General features: G+C 39.4%; 1 protein-coding gene across 3 annotated transcripts in view; it reads left to right on the top strand.

Moving 5' to 3' along the window:
* Positions 1–7,550: 7,550 nt before the first annotated feature.
* MMP16 (matrix metallopeptidase 16) overlaps positions 7,551–22,040 on the top strand; it is a 262,119-nt gene continuing 247,629 nt past the window's right edge. The window contains exon 1 of one of the 3 annotated variants that reach the window (XM_036031100.1): positions 7,551–8,015. In XM_036031100.1, coding sequence (XP_035886993.1) covers positions 7,884–8,015 — 132 coding nt within the window. In that variant the 5' untranslated portion in view covers positions 7,551–7,883. The remainder of the gene's footprint in view (positions 8,016–22,040) is intronic. The other 2 variants (XM_036031099.1, XM_028518854.2) reach the window with 2 other exon arrangements.

Here is a 22,040-nt window from a genome sequence, read left to right as displayed (position 1 = left end):
TCACATATTGTATTAGAAAATAAATAACCAACCAGTGTCAAGTTATGATTTATAGACATAGACTTATGCTCCTATATTAAAATCACACTGCTCATCACTTCTCAGCCTTTTGGCTAAGATCAAGTGTAAAAATCACACTGTTTACATTTTGATTACATAGAGAGACATGCTGTAAGTATTAGCTCATTTAAAATGATCATTGCTATTTTTTCAAAGAAATAAATTCTTATAAGTATCAAGATTTCCAGACCCTGATTGCTTTATGTTGCACAATGAATGAGTCATTCAATGACATACAAACCCATTTATTCCAATATAAGCAGAATCAGATAAGGTAATGATATTAGAAAAACAATGACAACATCTAACACATATGATAGAAAAGTGAATATCTGGGGGAACTTATACATGTGCATGAAGTAATTCCCTCTTAGACTATTGACACATCCTGCCCTTAAACAGGAGGGAAAACAGCAAGTCAGAATGGGAAAGACAGAGTAGAAACTCATTATTATATTAAGTTCCTTAATAATAAGAAACAACATAGGAATGATTATACCTTTTCCAGCATTAAGGACATTAAAGCTAAATGAGGTTAAATCATTGTAAAATGAGGACACACAATGGGTGTACTAAATATATATGGGTGAAGATTATCGAGCATCTTCTCTTATGGCCCCATTACTGTCTTTCCTCAAAATTATAACCACACTGACAGGGCTTAATTCACCTTTATTGTTGTTCTTATATGTAGGGAAATGATCTTCAACTTAGATGTTTAGTTTCTCATTATTGTTGGAAATTAGCCAATAAAGGGTTCTCTGAATTCAGTAAGTTTAGATTCCAATTCAATGCCTCTAATTTAAAATAAAATATTCACTTTCATATCATTCATTTTTATTGTAATTTTATAGCTTTTATGGATGCCAATATAATTTCCGTTTCCTTTTCTTTGCTGGAGAACTGATGAGAAGTACATTTAATTATCCATGTAATAGTTTGAAAGGGAATAATTGTACTTTGATAACAAGAAAGGCTGTGACTTCAAGGCTCTTTCTTTTGCTGAAAATGAAAACCTTCATTTCCATCAATACTAGTTATGTGCACAGTACTCCAATATATCCTGTTCAGAATGTTCTTACAGTGTCTTCTCAATGAAAATTTCCAACACTGTTTTTTCTTTCTCTCTCTATTTTTTCTTTAATAAAACTTCCTTTCTTAACCAGAGTCCTGATGAGTCTTTGCTACCAGCTTGTTGTATGTATAGCATTCAATAGCTACACACTATCTTAATCACGCAACTATCCACAGAGTATGAAATCCCATTTTACAGATGAAGAAAATTAAATTCAGAAATAAAAGGATCTTCCTAAAATTGCAGCATCTAAAGGAACTCTCAATTCTTCTTCTCTGTGTTATCAGGCACCTGTGTCCTTTCTTATGATATCTATCACCTCACAATAACCCAGAACAAGTCTAATAATCCAGAGTATTACCCAATTTTAGTCTACCATAATTATTTATATGACCTGAGTGAAATTGCAGTGAACTGTTTCTTAAACTGGGCTATTTGTTCATGGTGTTTTCTTACATATCTAAAACAGTTAGCAATACATCTTATAAAAAAACAGTCAGCTGTAAATCAGAATACATGTGCTTTTTACAAAATTCTTGGTTAAAACTAATGAGGTTAAAAAAGTCAAGACTCTAACCTCACGGAGCCCCCATCTCCTCTTCTGAATAATTTGAGTTCAGAAGAGGAGATAGAAGCTCACTGAGGAATTTGAAGAGGACAACTTAAAAAATTTCCCTCTTATTTGTCAAAGTCATGTCTCTGTTGGGACAGATTTATAAGAAAGTAAAGAGGGAGGTCTCATGGAATAAGTGGAGACCAAGAACATGTGCATGTGCATTACATTTGGAGGCTATGGTGGTGGTTCCTTATGCAATGACAAGAGCATGAATTTACAAGGTATTGTGATGAACTGAAAGTGTGGAGAAGGAATAAATCAAAGGGGTGTTGGACAGAGAGATGTGACAGCTGCTGGTGACTGATCATAAATTAGGATTGGAGTCACAGGTGTTCTCAAGGTTTAGTGGAAAGGGGACCCAGATTGGAAAGTCCACCAGGTTGAAATGGGAGAGCTAAGGACTACTCCTTTGAGTTTTAGGTGAAAGTGGTGATCATGGGATTAAGTTTCAGACTGGGAATCTAGTAATCACCAGAGCAGAGTAACATAAAACTTAACAGAAATTGATCAAGCAAGAGATGAGCAGAGTTAGACTGAGCTTCTGCAAATCCTAGGTGTGCTCTAGAGCAGTGGACCCCTTCCTTTTTGGCACCAGGGACTGGTTTCATGGAAGACAATTTTTCCCAGGACAGAGAGAGGGAGTGGGAAGAGATAGGAGTCAGAGTTCAGGTGGTAATGAGAGTGAAGTTTTGCTCAGCTAGCCTGTTGCTCACCTCCTGCTGTGCAACCTGGGGGTTGGGGATCCTTGCTCTAGCTGACTAAGGTTTTTGAGGAGGCTGTGATTGTAGTGCTGGAAGAGTGGCCTCACAGGGTGATGGACAATTCTGGGCATAGACAAGACTTTCCTCAGCCTATGCACACACAGTTCCTTCTCTGCTTTATCTGGTGTGTCTAGTATTCCTCAGCCACCTCAGACCTTCAAAGTCCAGGTACTCCAGAAATAGGAGGCATTGTGTGCCATTTCTGCTCACTCACTTGGACCAAAGTCTTTCTTTATGCTTTTCCCCCCTAGCTCTTTGTTTATATTGATGGTAAATTCACATTGATGGAAACAACTTTAAAGTCCAAAACTTCATTCTCTGCCTAATAAAACTGATGTGGTTCATCTTACCTTCACATTCATCCATCTACATGCTCAATTGCTTGGTAATTTACAGTGGTTAATGAATGTTCAGTAGGAGAATGAATGAACAAATAAATGAGCAGAAAATCAAATATTTGAGCAACACTTATACTCATGGAGGTTCAAAGAGCATAAGTCAAGGAAGGGAAAAAAACATACCATCTTCAAGGGCAGGATGAAAAGCAATATCTTCACCATCTCACCCTCTGTGTGGATAATGGTGGATCCTGGGGTGGCCAGAGAGTCATCATTTCTGACAAGATCTCGACCTTAAGGTTCCACAGGGAGCACCCCTTAAATAACAAGGCTTTAGTTGACTGTTCTATGCATGTGCTTCTTGCTAATAACAGATGCATGAGAGAATTCCAACAGCCCATACTAACACAATATTCTCTGAATTTCAAAAAACACTGCAGGTTCAACTGATGCAAATAGGGAAGACCCCCCCACCCCTTTCCAACTGGTATGATAGAAGAATGAACCATTTATGTAATGTTCCAAGCCGTGAAACTCATTACTAAGGCTCTAGTTTATTAAGGAATCTGCTTCAATGACAATTCTAATATATTGTTTACCTCCATTGTTATTTTAGATAGTCATAATGACTCTCACTTCCCAATGTGCTACTCAACTGCTCATGTTTAAGTATCTATCACTTGCCTCTCGGAGTTACATATATCATTTACTTCCTCAGAATCCCTCACTCCTATTAATTTTTTTCCCTGGGCTACACTCCTATTAATTTTTTACTGAATTGCTATTAACCTTCAGCAGGGGCAATTACTTCTTTTCTTTGGCTATCTTATTCATTTTCTTTTAATTTCTCTAGGTTCTCTGTTCAGCATTCACATATAATTCTGACATACTTCATTGGTTTGGCAAAGTTGTGAAAAGAAAGTGACAGAAAACACACATAGCAGTGCTAAGATTTGTGAGGAACTATTTCATTAACCCTCTAAAGGATGGTGATATTCTACATTTTAACTTACTGTGCATAGGAAAACAAGTCCTCCAGGACCACCCACGAAGAAGCTAACACTACTGATATGAGAATAGGGGCTTCCTAATATTTCTTCTTAAAAGATAAGCCTAAGAGGTGAGAAATAGGATGACAAAGACAGTGATTACATTTGCACAAGCATCCAACTGAGTCCATATAGGGAGTAAAACATGTAAGAACTCCTAGAAGGTGGCTCTTTCCAGAGTTGGCAAATACATGGCAAAGGTAGTGAAGGATTCAATAATCTCCCAGGAATTCCTTGAGGGTAAAGTCTAAAGCCTAAAGAGGCAAACAAGACTCTGCTCTGATTCCTGCACACATGTGCAAACTGGGACCTTGACCTGGCCTTACACATACCTTTGCCTTCATCCTTGACAAAGCATTTGTGTTGGTTTAGGTACAGCTGGTATGTTTACTCCCTCCATTGCATACAGATCTGAAATAACTTTCCTTTGTTGATCTGCTTCATACTGCATATGAATCAAAGGTAGATTCATACTTTCTTGAAGATACTCTCTGAAAACCATTAATTTGCAATGCCTTCTCCAAGGACCTTGGGGAACATCAACTACTTCTTCCTTTCTTTGCTAGCATCTTTCATATGTAATTACCTGAGTTCTTACAACATTGTATATGTCTGTTTTAGGATTTTATTTCTGTTAGTATTTCTAGAAACTTGACATTCATTCATTGCTCACTGAATGCCCATGAATGAATGTAATAAATGTGTACAAAAATTACCATTATTACTAATCACTAATTTGAGATTACCTTTTGAATTTAGGATTCCTTATTTTCATTTCCCTCAAGGTGGCTTCTTGAAAGCATGCGTCCCCAAGGACCTCACCAGTAGGCCCTCACAGATCACAGCAGGACTGCAACCTTATTTTAACTGTTCTCTGTACTCAGTCTTCCCCAGTGGCCAATCCTATGCATAATTTTGAAGATAACCTTCCCTGGATATTTATTCCTATCTAAAATGGTATAGCAATCCTTGTTGCCTGTTTGATCAAATATTAACTTAATATTTCATTGCAAGCTCCTCCCCATACCATGCCCTCCACAAACACTGTTAATACACGCATTGCTGTGAGCTGAGGTATGAGGTGTTTTCCTCGATGAACAGATTGCTTATACTGAGAAACTCCTCCTTACTGATGGCCCTACAGCTTTCATCTTGCACTCAGTTCCTGATCAGGTCTCCTAATATTATGTTTTATTTAGAAAGGACTGCAGCTTTTAGAACTGTTTCCTTATATACATCTCCATGTGAATTTGTTTTATTTCCCTCTCTTCCATACTATCTCAAGGGTTAGTTAGGAAAAGAGTGTAAACTTTTTTCTGTACCTCTTCCCTCTCTTATTTTGCACTTTGCTAGAAACAACATAAATACTTTTTGTATTTCTTTCTTAATTGTGCACTTGCTAGGTAAACGTATATACCTTTTTGCATTTCTTCCCTCTCTCATTTTACACTTGATTATTGACAAATGTTTTGCCCACATTTTGTTACTTTAGGTACACAGGGCACCATGTAACTTCTGTATAAAGGCCTTTCTTACTCTCTGTGTTACCTTCTAATTGTTTCATTTATGTACGTGTCAATCTATGGGTTGTAAAACTTCACAGCAGAAATGGATTTCTATATGGAAAAATCATTGGAATGTAGTGGGAATGTACTGACTGATATAGGAGTCAGAAAATTCAGGTGTCAGTCCTGCCCCATGAATGATTTGCTGGAAATTATCTTCTATGACCATCGTTTTCTCCATCTGTGAAACAGAAAATTAAAACATGGATGTTGTGAGAATTAAAGGAGTTATAGTGTATGGGAATATTCTGTGAATTAAAAAACATTTTTAAAGATTTTATTTATTCATTTTCAGAGGGGAAGGGAGGGAGACAGAAAGGGAGAGAAACATCAATGTGTGGTTGCCTTTTGTGTGCCCCCTACTGGGCACCTGGCTTGTAGCCCAGGCATATGCCCTGACTGGGAATCAAACCAGAAACCCCTTGCTTTGCAGGCTGGCACTCAATCCACTGAGCCATACCAGCCAGGACCTTTTCAATTAAAAAAAAAAGATGTTCTGTGAATTTTAATATGCTAATATAAGTAAGGTATTCTTATTAAAGGTTCACATTTCTTTTGTGGGTAGGACCTGCCTGTGCACAGAGCAGATTGTCAGGAAAGGTTCCCCTAGAGACTTGGTCAAATTTGGTGGGTCATGTTTCCTAGTTTATAAAGTCTTAGCTGCAAAATCCCATTCCTCAGATTGTTTTGTGTTTCTCTTTAGGATAGAACTTCTTACCTTGCGATGTAATTTCTGGCAGTGTTTTTCAATGTTTTTAACCTGCTCATCAAACATGCCCTCTTGCAGTCCTAAATCTGCTTTACCAGTATCCGTTGTGCCACACCTATGTCCCTGTCATACCTGGAGCCCTCTTTATTCCCTATCGTGCCCACAGTTAGTTCCAATGAGCGAGCTCCACTTCCCCTCTGCTGGTTCCGAGGAGAAACACACTTGCTGGCCTGGCCCCAAACAGATGCCTATAGCTGCCCTTACTCCATCGATCCTCCAGCCAAACTCCTACCTGCTAAGTGCTGCTGGGCGCTGCCCCCATCCACAGCCTGTTACTGCTGTGGCCACAGTCCTCTTGGCAGCCGGTTAATTCCCGGTCGCTATCAGGTCCTTCCCGCCAGCGGCATACTCCCAGATCTTCAGCAACTTTTCCCCCAGAAACCCCACCCATGGGAGAACCCCTGCAGCTGCACCTTTCCACCAAATCCTGTAGCCCCACCCCCAGCGACAATCGTCCCTCAACTCCAACCAGCTATTGCAACCCCAAACCCCAGTCTTCCTGCATCTTTGTTCGGTCGGCACCCTCCTCCCTCCCAGCCAGCCCAGCGACGCCCTCTCCAGCTCGCCAACACCTAGGACCACCGTTCCTGTGTCCTAAGATGCAGGTGTGTTCACTCGATGGGAGGCCTTTGAAAGTGAGCATTTTCTCCTAGCCTCTGTATTCTACTAGATCTCAGCCCCAAACCCCGGTCTCACTACCCGACTGACTTCCGGGGGGAGGCGGGCACGGCATGGCCTGGCAACATGCGGGAGAAAGGCCACAGTCTACGTTTGTGCATCCCAACAAAGGTAGAACGCCAGGACTTGCATTTTTGGCTCCCCCAAACTTGGCCACCCAGGATCCCGCCTTGGGTTTCCTCATGCCTAGCGCTCCCATCTTTCGGCCACTGGATGGAGAACAGGGTCACCTCCAGGACTAGGCGGGGCCTCTCCCCCTCACACTCGGATTACCCAGCAGAGTGTGAGCATGGCGTCTCAGGGCTCCGAGGTCTGGGCAAGGAGACCAGCTTGCCTGCTGGGTGTACTGGTGGGGATTCTGTTGAAGACCTGTAGCCATCCAGGGTCCTTGTCGCCTCCAGGGCGCGGTGCAATGGAGTCTCTTATCCCAGCCTCTCCTGGGAAGCACACAACTCTGGCTGTTGTGTGTACTGCTGCGCAGATGTGTGGGCACGTACATGTGTGTGAGAGTACGCCTGGCTGTGTGCTTGTGTGTGCGTGTGCAGATGTATGTGTGTGCAGATATGTTTGTGTGTGCCAGAGCGCGTTTGTATGTGCGCGCGCGCATCCCCGCCCCGGCCAGGCGCCAGCGGACTAGAGGGAGACAGGAAGGAGGAGTTATGTAGATTACGGATGAACGTTCAGTTGGGACGTGAGCCTCTGCGGCCCTTCCTCAGGACCCCAGCCCGAGGCAGCCGAGCAGACTGCAGGCGGAGCAGACTTGCTGGCGGGGACGCTAAACGGGGTCGGGAGGAGCACTGAGCGACCACAGTGATCGCAGGCCGCTGCTGACCTGACTGCGTTGCTCCGGCTGCAGAGCGCTGCCCTGAGGCCGGTTGACCTGCGGGCTGCTTTCCACCAGGACTTTGGAAAGGAAGCAGGAGAGAGGGGTCGGCGCCGGGAACTCTTGAGTTTACTGAAGCCCAGTCCGCTATGATCCTACTCGCCCTTGGCTCTGGAAGGCGGCTGGATTTCGTGCATCACCCAGGGGCGATTTTTTTGCAAACCTTGCTTTGGATTTTGTGTGCTGCCGTCTGCGGAACGGAGCCGTATTTCAATGTGGAGGTAAGGGTACCATGCTGGCCATCTTCCCCTGGCTGGGCCGCCCCAGACACGCTTGATTCTACCAGGACCGGGCTGTCCAGAGCAGCCGGGGTCTGCACAGTGTCTTCTCCAGCCAGATCGAGTTGCGTTTCTCCATCTCGTTCATTGGTGCGTGCAGACTAGACCAAGCCCGTTATCGCCGTGGCACAAAGGATGCTTCGTGCTGGGCCACAACGGTGCGTCCGCTGCCACGGCGGCGAGAGGCCAGCGTGGGGCTCAGGGATGCAGCTGAAGATTAGGGTGAAATAAGGACCCAGGACTGGCTGTCTAGCACCCTTGCTGAGTGGGGCATTGTTCCAGGAACCTTACTCCCATTCCATGCCTAACAAAGGAGGTTAAAACCAGAATCTGGAAGGCGCGGGGGTGGGGTGTGGGGGGGGGAGGGGGATGATACTTGCTGTGTTTGATCTCACGCTTCTTTGTGACCCAGCACTTGACCAGTCTTTTTCTCATTTAGATCAAAGTCAATGCAGGGGTACAGGATCTGGCGACACAAAGTACGTGAAATCAGCTCCTGTTAAGTGTCCTCCCCTCCCCCTCTTCGAATATCAAGGCGGCCCAATGTGATAGTTTCTGAGGTGTGTTTTTAATATGATGTCACACTATTGTGGCAAAACGGGGAGGTTTTATACTGTCATTGGCTTTGCTTTGATAGCAAACGGACACAAACTGGAAAGGAACTTAGGGGTAAGGACTTGCCAGACCTCTGCAGAAGTGACCCTGCTGTCATCAACTCTGCACCAAACGTAGTGAGGAGCCTGTGTCCATTTGGGCTCTGACCCAGGGTTATCACACACGGTGGAGAAGGCAGGAAGAGGGTCTTGTAAACAAAATACTCCTTTTCATTAGGTCTCTGTCTTCTGACATCTCAGAAAAATTAGGAGTAAGTCTGAAGAATCTTTGGATTTTTTTTTATCTTGAATTGTTGATCCTTCAAAGCTCACTGTCATTTTGTTGGCAGTGTGTTTGCAAAATTGCAGAACCTGTTGCGGTGTGTGGATGGGCTTCACTTCATGGAACATATTTACATATGAAGTGTGCCTAAGTGCCATGTGAAAGGGCACATGCTGATATTATTTCTCTGTGTTTACAGAAATATTTGTCAGGGTTGCATGTCATAAGTGTGGGTTGGTAGAGAAACAAAGTATTTGAAAAAGTAACAACCATTATGGAATGACTTAAAGAAATTAACAGATGTTAAGAATGACTATATTATGCAAAAACCCCAGTTTGAAAACCAAAGTTGTTTAACCCTTTGAAAAATGCCACTTTATTTTTCTGGATAGGAAAAGAGATGGAAAGAGGATGAATGTCCACACTGTTCTTGAGAGCAAATTCAAACTTACAGAATTACATTACACCGCACAGATGGATGTTTGTATCTATACTTAAGTCAAGAGATAATTCAGTGTTGAAATGAAGACATAATTAGTTCATAGACTGCAGGATGAAAGTGGCAGGCTATCATTTATGGTGTTATAAACAGGCAGTGCTCTTGGTGATGGGGGTGAGGTGGGCACAAGGAAGTGCTAGGTTTTCTCTTGCTTGCTGTCGCCTGGGAGGCCTGCCTGATTGGAAAAGGCTTAGATTTTTTTGCAGACATCCTTGGGGTAGCATCAATGATTTCGGGCTGAATATACATTTGATTGTATTCCTTCATAGTTTGAATCACTTAATTCAATCACATATTATTTGCAAGAAAAAGTTATGATTTTACTCCCAGAATTTTACTTTTAAATGTCCATGATAGTTTCCTTTTTAAAAGATATATGTGAAAAGTGGTTTATGGAACAATTATCTTTTTCCCATTTTTAGAGCATTTAAGTTATTTCACCCTTATTTATTGTATAATGCAAAGATTATGAAAGATGAGGGATGTGCCATCTGACACCTTAAAAGCTTTTCTAATGGAGATTTTGTAATGATTTAAACTAGATTATGTTTCGTTGTATTGCTCTTAAGCAGTTTTCTTTAAAGCACCTGAGTATATCCTTATTTGGGTTAATATACTCCCTGATATACAATGACAGCCTTTCTTTTTTCCAATCATAAGAGTAACTTTTGGTTAATTTACCATACTATAAAGATGTGGGATGACAGAATATTCTCTGACATGAATTTCTGACCAATTCATTTTTATTAGATGCTTCTTTTTGGTAGTAAACACTAATTGGAAACATAGGCCATTACATTTTTCTTCCGAAAAGGCACTTAGATTATGTTTCTTGTTCATGGTTGCAAGGCCTACACTGGCAGTGCTTTATTTGATTGATTGTCAAGGACAGTCTTAAAATAATAAACAGTTATGGTAACAATTGTGCATGAAGGTCATATGATTGTAATTTTTTTTGTAGCAAGCATACTAAGTTGTTATAGTTGAAAGACAGCTCTGAGAGATGCTTTTTCTGCTGACCACAGAGATTACAATGCTTTATTTCTCACCCAACTTCACAATTGGTGGGACCCCTATCCTTTTTATCTCTGTAATTTAAGATTTGGAAAACGGTTCTGGAGGTGAGGAATTGGGTAGAAATATTCATGTTAACCCTTCCCTGTCTAAATTTTAAAAGTACAAATATTCAGAATTGTCCATCATCAGAGCATAAGATATTTTTAATATGCAGATGAAATGCAGAGAGATAGTACATTTTGTTATTTTGTTTGTTTTTGTTTTTAAGAAGCAAAAGGAACATGCACAGCTGAGGAAGGGCCAGACTCTGCAGTGGATGCAGTTCACCCCTACCTCACGTATTGCAGGCAGGCCCTTGTGAATACCATATTTTCGGTGCACATCTGTTTAAAGGGTTTTGCATGTCAGGGAGTGGGCCTTCCATGTGTAAGAATTAGTGGGTGCACAGGAGGACATTGTTGGTTGTGACTGCAAGGCAGGCTGCTGTCATTGGATAACTCTTGCATCACAGCCGGTCATTGGTCGGGGAGGATAGTGTGTTGGCAAAGAATCATGTTTCAAGCTCTAAAAATCATTTTATCTGTAGAATAATTTTCTTGTGACAATTTTTATGATCCTGGGCTGGCTGGCTGGCTTGCTTTCCTTCTTTCTTTCTTGTATACTGCAAACATTTTTGTGGTGAAAATTGAGACTATAGTTCATGATAGTAATAACTTCCAGCTTTAACTTTGGTAGGTTGTTAAATGTTAAATAAATGAACCGTGTATTTTTTGGTTTTTAAAACAATAGTACACATTTTAGTGATAAAAATTATTTAACTGAATTTAATGGTAAAATAAGAATATAATTCTCTGAATGATGCACTTATCAAAGCATAAGAAGATGATTACATTTTGGACCAAAATCTTAATAAAGGAAAAAATGACTTTATTCTTTTTAATAAAGAAAGAAGTGAGATTCTGGATTTCAAAATGATATTTTATGATAAGCACTTTGTCCTACATTTTCATTTTTATTTTTCTTGTTCTCTCTCTCTTTCTGTGTGTGTGTGTGTGTGTGTGTGTATATATATATATATATATATGATTTAGTATTTATTTACTTTTGTTTAGTTCATCTGAACCTACTTTAAAGGTCAATGTTTTCTGGAGTAGCTGTGTGCTGCATGTGTATTTGACAGTGAAGCATTCCAGAGAGAAAAATTTATATTTTGCAGATTTTAAAATACCATATGTTGAGGCCACTTTTTTTCATATTTCTTGTTTCCTCTTGTGCCTTTGATCAACATTATTTCATTTACTTATGGAAGCATGGTTTTTCCCAGTATCTGATTAGCCTCCTTGAGTAAGGGGACACTGTGACTATATCCTATAGTTTATACTGGTCAATGACAGGGCATGCGTGAGTGATTCATAAAGGTTTCTATGTCTTGCCAGACCCCCACGCTTTTCTAGTCACCCATAGTATGTGTTCAGATGCACATAGGGCCAAGAATGCTGACCAGGAGATCAGGAGGCTCTATGGTCTTCAGTGCCCAGCTTTTCCTGTATGATCCTTCTAAACTATTTGGCTGTTTAGGGTCTGGGCAGGATGCCCAGTTCAGGTTATTTGTGAAGCCTGTGCAGGCAAGCAGATGCTAGAGGAGTAGGTTGTCTTCTTATCCCCATGAGAAGTCCACAGAGAAGAACTTGCCAAGCTCAACCTGTCTATTATACAGCTGGGTTTTCTCTGTTAGTCTCCTCTCCCTGTCGTGGAAGGGCAGAGTTGGCTTTAATAACACTGTTTTTAAAGTTTTTTTTTTTTAAAAAAAAACCTTTTTAACTTTAGAGAGAGTGGAAGGGAGGGAGAGAGAGTAGGAGAGAAACATTGATATGAGAGAGAAATATTGATTGGTTTCTTTTTGTATGTGCCCCAACCAGGGACCAAACCTGCAGTACGGGCATGTGCCCTGACTGGGATTTGAACCCTCAAACTTTCAGTTTGTGGTACAATGACCAACCAACTGTGCCACACCAGCTTGGTCTTTTCTATTTCCCCTCCTCTCTTTTCCCATCCCCTAATGTCCTCTCACCTTCTCTTTTCTTTTCTTTTCTTTTCTTTCTTTTCTTTTCTTTTCTTTTCTTTTCTTTTCTTTTCGTTTCTCTTTTCTTTTTTTCCTCTCCTCTCCTTTTTCTTTCATTTTTCCTTTTTTTCCCCTTCTTTGTCCTTCCTTCTTTTTCCCTGTTCTTCTTTATGTCTGGAGCCAGGTTGAAAGCAACAGATCTAAAGTTTCTATTTTTCCTTATTCATGCTATTTTAGGGTTATTAACTAGAAAATTTTAATGTTCAGTGGTATGGTTCTTTTCTCTGAATTTGGCTTAATTGATTACTTTCTGCAAATTTATTTCACTGCCTACTTTAAGTGTACCTGTTCAGAATAATTGGTAAATAACCAACTGCAATTATTTGGGGGCCAAAAAAGAGCCATTGAACATTTGAATCAATGGTTAAATTTACTTGATGTTAGAAGAGAAATATTTTTCATGATCCTTCAGAAACTTTCTGATCCTTCAGCGTGTATTTCAAACTGAGAAAGTCATTTTTATGTTACTTTCCATCATGATTTATTTTAAATATCAGTGAATGCAATTATATCCATTACATTTCTTATTGTGGAGTAGTATAGGGATTAAGAACACCAGAATGCCTGAATGTTTAATCTCAGCCCTTCAATTTACAAGCAAATTTTTAAGTTAACAACAAACAAGCTAATTAATCTATGTGAGCCTTATTCTGCACTTCTGTAAATTGAGGATGCTAACAGTATCTGCCTCATAAAGTTATTTTGATGATTAAATAATGATATATATATATCACATTAGATGGATGGATGAATAGATAGATGCATAGAGAGATACATAGATAGATACAAATAAAAATGATTATAGATAGGAACATACATTTGCATAGTTAAAATCTCAATATTTTTTATTTTTAAATTTTTATTATTTGTAAATATATTTTAACCCTCACCTCAGGATATGATTACTGATTTTAGAGAGAAATGTAGAGAGAGACATACACTAAGAGATAGACAGCCATCAATGTGAGAAACACTGATTGGTTGTCTCTTGTACATGCCCCAACAAATGATTTAATCTATAACCTTTTGGTGTATGGGAAAATGCTCCAACCAACAGAGCCACTCAACCAGAACAAGATGTCATTATCATTAGTAAAAAAATAAATGATGATTTAAAAGTAACTGGTATGATAGCATCTAATTACGTAAAAGTTAGGACATACCAGCTGGTCTAAGAAGATTTTCTTTTAATGCCTTTTGTATTTTTTTTATTATTTTTTTTATTATAAATTTTAATTTTTTTTTTATTTCAATCATTGTTCAAGTACAGTTTTCTCCCCCCTACTCCCGTTCACAGCCCCTCCACCCAACCCTCCTCCCTTCCCCCATTAGCCCCCACCCTTAGTTTTTTGTCCATGTGTCCTCCAAATTTGTTCCTGTAATCCCTACCCATTCCCCCCTGAAATTCCCTCTTCTCTCCCCTCTGGCCACTGTCAGACTATCCCCTATTTCAGTGTCTTTGGTTATATTTTTGCTAGTTTTTTGTTTTGTTTTGTTTTGTTGTTTAGATTCCTGTTAAAGGTGATATCATGTGGTATTGGTCTTTCACTGCCTGGCTTGTTTCACTTAGCCTAATGCTTTCCAGCTCCATCCATGCTGTTGCAAAGGGTATGAGCTCCTTCTTTCTTTCTGCTGCATAGAATTCCATTGTGTAAATGTACCATAGTTTTTTGATCCATTCATTTACTGATGGGCATCTAGGTTGCTTCCAGCACCTAGCTATTGTAAATTGTGCTGCTATGAACATCGGGGTGCAAAGGTTCTTTTGGATTGGTGTTTTAGTGTTCTTAGGATAGAGTCCCAACAATGGAATTGCTGGGTCAAAAGGCTGATCCATTTTTAGTTTTCTGAGGAAGTTCCAAACTGCTTTCCATAATGGTTGTACCAGTCTGCAGTCCCACCAACAGTGCACTAGGGACCCCCTTTCTCCACAGCCTCTCCAACACTTGTTGTTTGTTGCTTTGTTTATGATGGCCATTCTGACTGGTGTGAAGTGGTATCTCATTGTAGTTTTAATCTGCATCTCTCTGATGGCTAGCGATATTGAACATCGCTTCATGTGTCTTTGGATTTTCTGTATGCCCTCCTTGGAGAATTGCCTGTTCAAGTCCTTTGCCCATTTTTTAATTGGGTTACTTGTCTTCTTAGAGTGGAGTCGCGTAAGTTCTTTATATATTTTGGAGATTAAACCCTTGTCTGAGGTATCATTAGCAAATATGTTTTCCCATACAGTTGGTTCTCTTTTTATTTTGATACTGTTTTCCTTAGCTGTGCAAAAGCTTTTAATTTTGATGAGGTCCCATTTGTTTATTCTTTCCTTTATGTCCCTTGCTCTAGGAGACAAGTCAGTAAAAAAGTTTCTGCGTGAAATATCTGAGATTTTCCTACCTACGTTCTCTTCTAGGACTTTAATGGTGTCACACTTTATATTTAAGTCTTTTATCCACCTTGAATCTATTTTTGTATAAGGTGTAAGTTGGTGCTCGAGTTTCATTTTTTTGCACGTAGCTGTCCAGTTCTCCCAACACCATTTGTTGAAGAAGCTATGTTATTCCATTTTATGTTGCTGCTTCCTTTGTCAAATATTAATTGACTGTAGAGGCTTGGGTTTATTTCTGGGCTCTCTGTTCTGTTCCATTGGTCCATGTGCCTGTTTTTATGCCAGTACCAGGCTGTTTTGATTACAGTGGCCTTGTAGTATAGTTTAATGTCAGGTATTGTGATTCCTCCTACTTTACTCTTCTTTCTCAAAATTGCAGCAGCTATTCGGGGTCCTTTATGGTTCCATATAAATTGTTGAAGTGTTTGTTCTATGTCTGTGAAATATGCCATTGGTACTTTAATCGGTATTGCATTGAATGTGTAGATTGCTTTTGGTAGTATGGACATTTTAATGATATTAATTCTTCCAATCCATGAACACGGTATATGTTTCCATTTGTTTGTGTCCTCCTTGATTTCTCTCCTCAGTGTTATGTAGTTTTCTGAATACAGATCTTTTACCTCTTTCGTTAGGTTTATTCCTAGGTATTTTATTTTCCTTTTTGCTATTTCAAATGGGATTTTTTTCTTGATTTCTGCTTCTGCTGTTTCATTGTTGGTGTACAGAAATGCCTTTGATTTCTGGATATTGACTTTGTATCCCGCTGTTTTACCAAATTCATTTATTAGGTCAAGCAGTTTTTTGGTGGAGTCTATAGGATTTTCTATGTACACTATCATGTCATCTGCAAACAGTGACAGTTTTGTTTCCTCCTTTCCGATTTGGATTCCTTTTATTTCTTTTTCTTGTCTGATTGCTGTGGCTAGAACCTCCAGTACTATATTGAATAGAAGTGGTGAAAGTGGACATCCTTGTCTTGTTCCTGTTCTTAGTGGAAAAGATTTTAATTTTTGCCCATTGAGTATAATGTTGGCTGTAGGTTTCTCATATATGGCCTTTATTATGTTGAGGAATGCTCCCTCTATTCCCACTTTACTGAGTGTTTTTATCATAAATGGGTGCTGTACCTTATCAAATGCTTTTTCTGCATCTATCGATATGATCATGTGGTTTTTGTCTTTGCTTTTTTTTATGTGATGTATTACATTTACTGATTTGCGTATATTGTACCATCCTTGCATACCTGGAATGAATCCAACTTGGTCATGGTGTATGATCTTCTTAATATACTGTTGGATGCGGTTTGCCAGTATCTTGTTGAGGATTTTAGCGTCAATGTTCATCAGCGATATTGGCCTGTAGTTTTCTTTCTTTGTTGTGTCTTTATCTGGTTTTGGGATTAAGATGATGTTGGCCTCATAAAAAGAGTTTGGTAGTCTTCCATCTTTTTGGATTTTTTGAAATAGTCTGTGAAGGATAGGTGTTAGTTCTTCCTTAAATGCTTTGTAGAATTCTCCTGTGAAACCATCTGGTCCAGGGCTTTTGTGTGTTGGGAGTTTTTGGATTACTGCTTCGATTTCTTTTGCTGTTATTGGTTTGTTGAGGCTTTCTGCTTCCATTTTATTGAGTTTTGGAAGGTTGTATTTTTCTAGAAATTTGTCCATTTCATCTAGGTTTTCAAATTTCTTGGCATACAGCTCTTTGTAGTAATTTGTTACAATCCTTTGTATTTCTGTGGTATCTGTTGTAATCTCTCCTCTTTCATTTCTGATTGTGTTTATTTGGGTTTTCTCTCTTTTTTTCTTGATGAGTCTGCTTAAAGGCTTGTCGATTTTGTTTATCTTTTCAAAGAACCAACTCTTGGATTCATTGATCTTTAGAATTGTGCTTTTAGTCTCTATGTCATTTAATTCTGCTCTGATCTTGGTTATTTCCTTCCTTCTGCTTGCTCTGGGCTGTCTTTGTTGTTGTTCCTCGAGTTCTTGTAGACGTAGGGTTAGGTTGTTTGTTTGAAATGTTTCTAACTTTTTAGGTGGGCCTGTATCGCTATGATCTTCCCTCTCAGGACTGCCTTGGCTGTGTCCCATAAGTTTTGGGTTGTTGTGAGTTCATTTTCATTTGTTTCCAAAAACCGTTTGATTTCTTCCCTAATATCATTCTTGACCCATTCCTTGTTTAATAGCATGCTGTTTAATCTCCATGAATTTGAGTGTTTTGGGTTTTTTTCCTTGTGGTTGGTTTCTAGTTTCAGTCCCTTGTGATCCGAGAAATTGCTTGGTATGATTTCAATTTTTTTGAAATTGTTGAGGCTTGTTTTGTGTCCTATCATGTGGTCAATCTTTGAAAATGTTCCATGTACATTTGAAAAAAATGTGTATTTAGCTTCTTTGGGATAGAGGGTTCTGTAAATATCAGTAAAGCCCAGCTCATCTAGGGTATTGTTCAATGCCACAATATCTTTGTTGATGTTTTGTTTGGAAGATCTGTCCATTTTTGATAGAGGGGTGTTAAAATCCCCCACAATAATTGTGTTGCTGTCCATATCTTTCTTGAAGTCCTCTAAGATTTTCTTTATGTATTTAGGTGCTCCTATGTTGGGTGCATATATATTTACTATGTTTATATCTTCTTGGTGAATTCTTCCTTTGAGTATTATGAAATGACCTTCTGGGTCTCTCTTTATGGATCTTTTTTGGAAGTCTATTTTGTCAGATATGAGTATTGCTACCCCCGCTTTTTTCTCCTGTCCATTTGCTTGGAAAATTTGTTTCCAGCCCTTCACTTTCAACCTGTGCAGATCTTTTATCCTGAGGTGGGTCTCTTGTAGACAGCATATGTGTGGGTCATGTTTTCTTATCCAATCAGCTATTCTATGTCTTTTGATTGGAGCGTTTAGTCCATTTACGTTTAAGGTTATTATTGATAGGTACTTATTCATTGCCTTTTATGTACGTGTGATCCTCTCTCACTCTCTCTTTTCCTTTCTTTCCTTAAAGCAGTCCCTTCAGCATCTCTTGCAGAGCTGGTTTAGTGGAGGTGTATTCTTTTAGACTTCTTTTGTCTGAGAAGCTTCTTATTTGGCCTTCTATCTTAATTGAGAGCCTTGCTGGGTAAAGTAGTCGTGGTTGCAGGCCTCTGGTTCTCATTACTTGGATTATTTCTTGCCATTCTCTTCTGGCTTGGAGTGTTTCCATTGAGAAGTCAGCTGTTAGCCTTATTGGGGCCCCCTTGTATGTTACTTCCTTTTTCTCCCTTGCTGCCTTTAAGATTCTCTCTTTGTCTTGAAATTTTGCCATTTTAATTATGATGTGTCTTGAGGTGGGCCTCCTTGGGTTCCTCTTGATTGGGACTCTCTGTGTTTCCTGGATTTGTGTGACTTTTTGTCTCATCAAATTAGGGAAGTTTTCCATCATCACTTGTTCAACTAGGTTTTCTATCCCTTGTTCTTCTTCTTCTCCTTCTGGTATCCCTATTATACGGATATTATTACGTTTCATATTGTCTTGCATTTCTCTTAATCCCTCTTCATTCTTTCTGAGCCTCTTTTCTCTTTCTTGCTCTTTCTGGGTGTTTTCTTCTATTTTGTCCTCTAGCTCGCTGATCCGATCTTCTGCTTCATCGATCCTGCTTTTCATTCCTTCTACTGTGTTCTTCATTTCAGAGATTGTATTCTTCATTTCCTCTTGGCCCTTGTTGAGAGTTTCTATTTCCTTTTTTATGCTTATGTAGTTTTCATTGAGTTCATTGTAGCTTCCCTGTAGTTTCTCGTAGCTCATTGTGAGCTCATTGAGCTTCCTGACAATCACTGCTTTGAATTCAATATCTGATAGTTGAATTGCCTCTGTTTCATTTAGCATTCTTTTTGAGGCTTCCTCCTTTCCTTTCATTTGGGGAGTATTTCTTTGTCTTCCCATTGTTTGTGAGACTCTTTTTGTTCACCTCAGCTTCTTATATTGATCTGTTCTGGCTCCCTCGGTTTATGATGTGAACTTCTTTAGTAGAGTAGCAGTGAGTTTCAGTGGTACTGTTTCCTTGACCCCCCAAGCTCGCTGGTCTTGGGCTGTTGTTTAAGTTGGCTTTGTGTTTGCCTTTGGGTTCTGATTGTTGTTGAGTCTTTCTTTGGTGGTTCCTTCCCGCCAGCTGGTTAAATGTGGGTCACTCTGTCCACCACCTTCTATATTTTGTTGTGCTGGTGAGGGAAGGTTGTGTTGAGGCTAGTTCTTCTTGATGCAGCGATCTGTTCTTTGTTCTTTCGGTTCTGCCACAATCCTTGGTCCTCCGTTCTCAAAAATGCTGAAATATGTTGGTTGCTTGCCTTTCCACTCCAAAGATCGGTCAGGACTCTCTCCCCTGAGCAGAGGAAAGCCAAATTTGCTCCTTCCTACTCCGACGCCATCTTAGATCCCATAAAAATGCCTTTTGTATTTTTGAAGTGTAATATACTGAAAATCAACCAAGCCAACACCAGTACATTTTCTTCCCATGGGTTTTTTCTTAGACAGTTTAGTTCAGCAATGTGATTTTCACATTTTGTCTTGTCGTCTGTTACTATCATAGAATGTCAAATTCAGATCACACCTTCTTTTGCAAGACTGAGCTTGCTGAAATCTGTTCATCTTTCCTAATACCATGAAAGATAAATAAGCCTTTATGATTTGATGACCTATTTCTTTTCATTTATTTGATGCTTACCTGCCTCCAATGCTCAGAGTAGGATTACATATATAACTTAAGCCAGCTTTGGGTTATACCCCAAATTCAGAGCATAAAAGTCTTTTTTATTTTTAATTGATAGAAGAAGGGGAAGGATGGGCAAAAAAGATGTTAAAGATTTTTTCTGCAATGACAATGAATTATTTTGAAAAAGCAATGCTCTTGTCCATGTACCACTGAGAATAGAAGATAACTGGCAGTGTAGTGTGATGATCCCAGGACATAGGACAAGAAAGTGGGCTTTAACTTTGGTTCTGCACTAACATAGCTTTGATCTTGGATAAGTCATTTCTTCACTGCTTTTACCTGCAAAAACGAGAATTCAATTAAACTGTCATGAGAGTCATGTCCAATTTTGAAATTCTACTCTAGCCTCTAGGCTTTAATTCTACTCTATTTAGCCTCTAGGTTGAAAGGGAGAAAATGCACCCATTTATCCTGTAACTTTTTTAATCCTCAACCAAGGATATCTTTATTGATTTATAGAGAAAGAGGAAGGGAGGGCAGGATGGAAAGGGGCATGAGAGATGGATAGATAGAGGGAGAGAGAGAAATCAATATGAGAGATAGACCTTAATTGTTTACCTCCTGTACATGTCCCATACAGAGTTTGAAACCTCAGCCTAGGTGTGTGCCCTGACTGGGAATCAAACCCACAAACGTTTGGTGTACAGGACTGTGCTTTAACCAACTGGTTAGCACAGTTGAGCCACCTGGGAAGGGGTGCCCTATAAATTTTGAGGCAACTGGATCACAAAGGTGGAGTGTTCATATTTTTTTTTCTGAAATGCACGTAGTGAAATACAAAACCTGTGGCTTCCAGCTACGGTTTGTCATCATCATCTTTAGTGACTCAGGGTGCTCCATTTTGGAAATAACACTAGCCTACTTCTGATAGTAAAAATATTGACAGCAAATTATATATAATTTTAAAATCAATTTTTTACCAAGGTAGGAAACTTTAAAAAATTAATGTTAAAAACATGGGTTGCTTTTTTTGGAAAATATATATCATTTATAAGTGGAATTTCAATGATAAAAAGACAAGTTGGAGTAAGACCAAAACTAGATATTTTTGGGTGGGGGGGGGGGTATGTGGAGAGGGCCTTGAAATTCAAAACCATCTATCTATCTATTTATTTATCATTGAAAATATAGACATAGTTTATAGTGAGATGAAGTGCTTATACTGCATGTCCTTTTTGCCCATGTAGAAAATAATTTTGGCACATGGCTCTTTGAAGGTTATTTCTGTTCTTTACAACACATTTGACTTTGGATGTAAAAAAATCAGATTGCATGTGTTTTTAAAATATGCAGCTGATGTAAGCAGCAAACATATTTCATGCTACAAGGATAAAATGCTAAGTAACAATATGTGTGACATTTAATTTTTGCCTTCTTTTTGTTTTTCTTGGGAAAGTTATTTATAGATTTTGCAGTTATTCATGAAACCATATGTGATGGTTGCACCCTGTCATTTAGGGCTCTGAAAGGATGTTCTTTGTTCATGTCTCACCATGACCATTTGGCATGGGCATCCTGGTGTCTGGATCTGTGGACTGTCTCCATGAGCCACATACCAGGAACTAAGCCAAGAAAGTCAGAGTGATACTGCCTTCTATTAAGTGACCTGAGGTGTAGTATATAAAGGGAGGTTAGGGGGCACTGTTGATTTGTCCACCGTGGCCAGTGGACTGGAAGGACCTGGTTTTATATCAAGGAGACTTAGGGCAATCAGTGTCTTCAAGGAAATCAGTGAACACATAGTTTATGATTTAAGATGTGAGCTGTTTTTGTTGTTGTTGTTGTTGAGAGCCACTAGATAGCAGTGATTGCATGTTTTGATGAACTTAGAGGAAATTAACACTTTTTGGGGAGGGCGGGAGCCTTGGGTATGACAGTATGACAAAGACTCACTGAGGACTGCTTGCCACGTGCCTCATTTTAGATGTGGAATAGGTCAGCAACTATACACTATAGTGACCAGAGTGATTCTTTTATACTTATTTTAGCTAAAACAACTGATAAAATAATTGCAGTCTTATAGTTTATTATGGGTAGGATGACTTTAATTTGATCATGCCTCTTAGACTATGTAGGGCAAATATCCTATTTTCAAGGCTTTTGAGACCAAAGCTTCATGTTTACCATAAAACCCTATTGAATAAATATTTAAATGAAAGTGGGTTTTATTTACGTATTTAAGATTTTATTTATTTATTTTTAGAGAGGGAAGGGAGGGAGAAAGAAACATTAATGTGCAGTGGCTTCAGGCTGTGGCCTGCAACCCAGGCATGTGCCCTGACTGGGAATCGAACCTGCGATGCTTTGGTTCGCAGCCCATGCTCAATCCAC

Source organism: Phyllostomus discolor, chromosome 7 (assembly GCF_004126475.2).
Source record: "Phyllostomus discolor isolate MPI-MPIP mPhyDis1 chromosome 7, mPhyDis1.pri.v3, whole genome shotgun sequence".
NCBI classification, from domain to species: Eukaryota; Metazoa; Chordata; class Mammalia; order Chiroptera; family Phyllostomidae; genus Phyllostomus; species Phyllostomus discolor.
The sequence above is the reverse complement of the archived record's forward strand: the minus strand, read 5'-3'. Positions and strand labels throughout refer to the sequence as shown.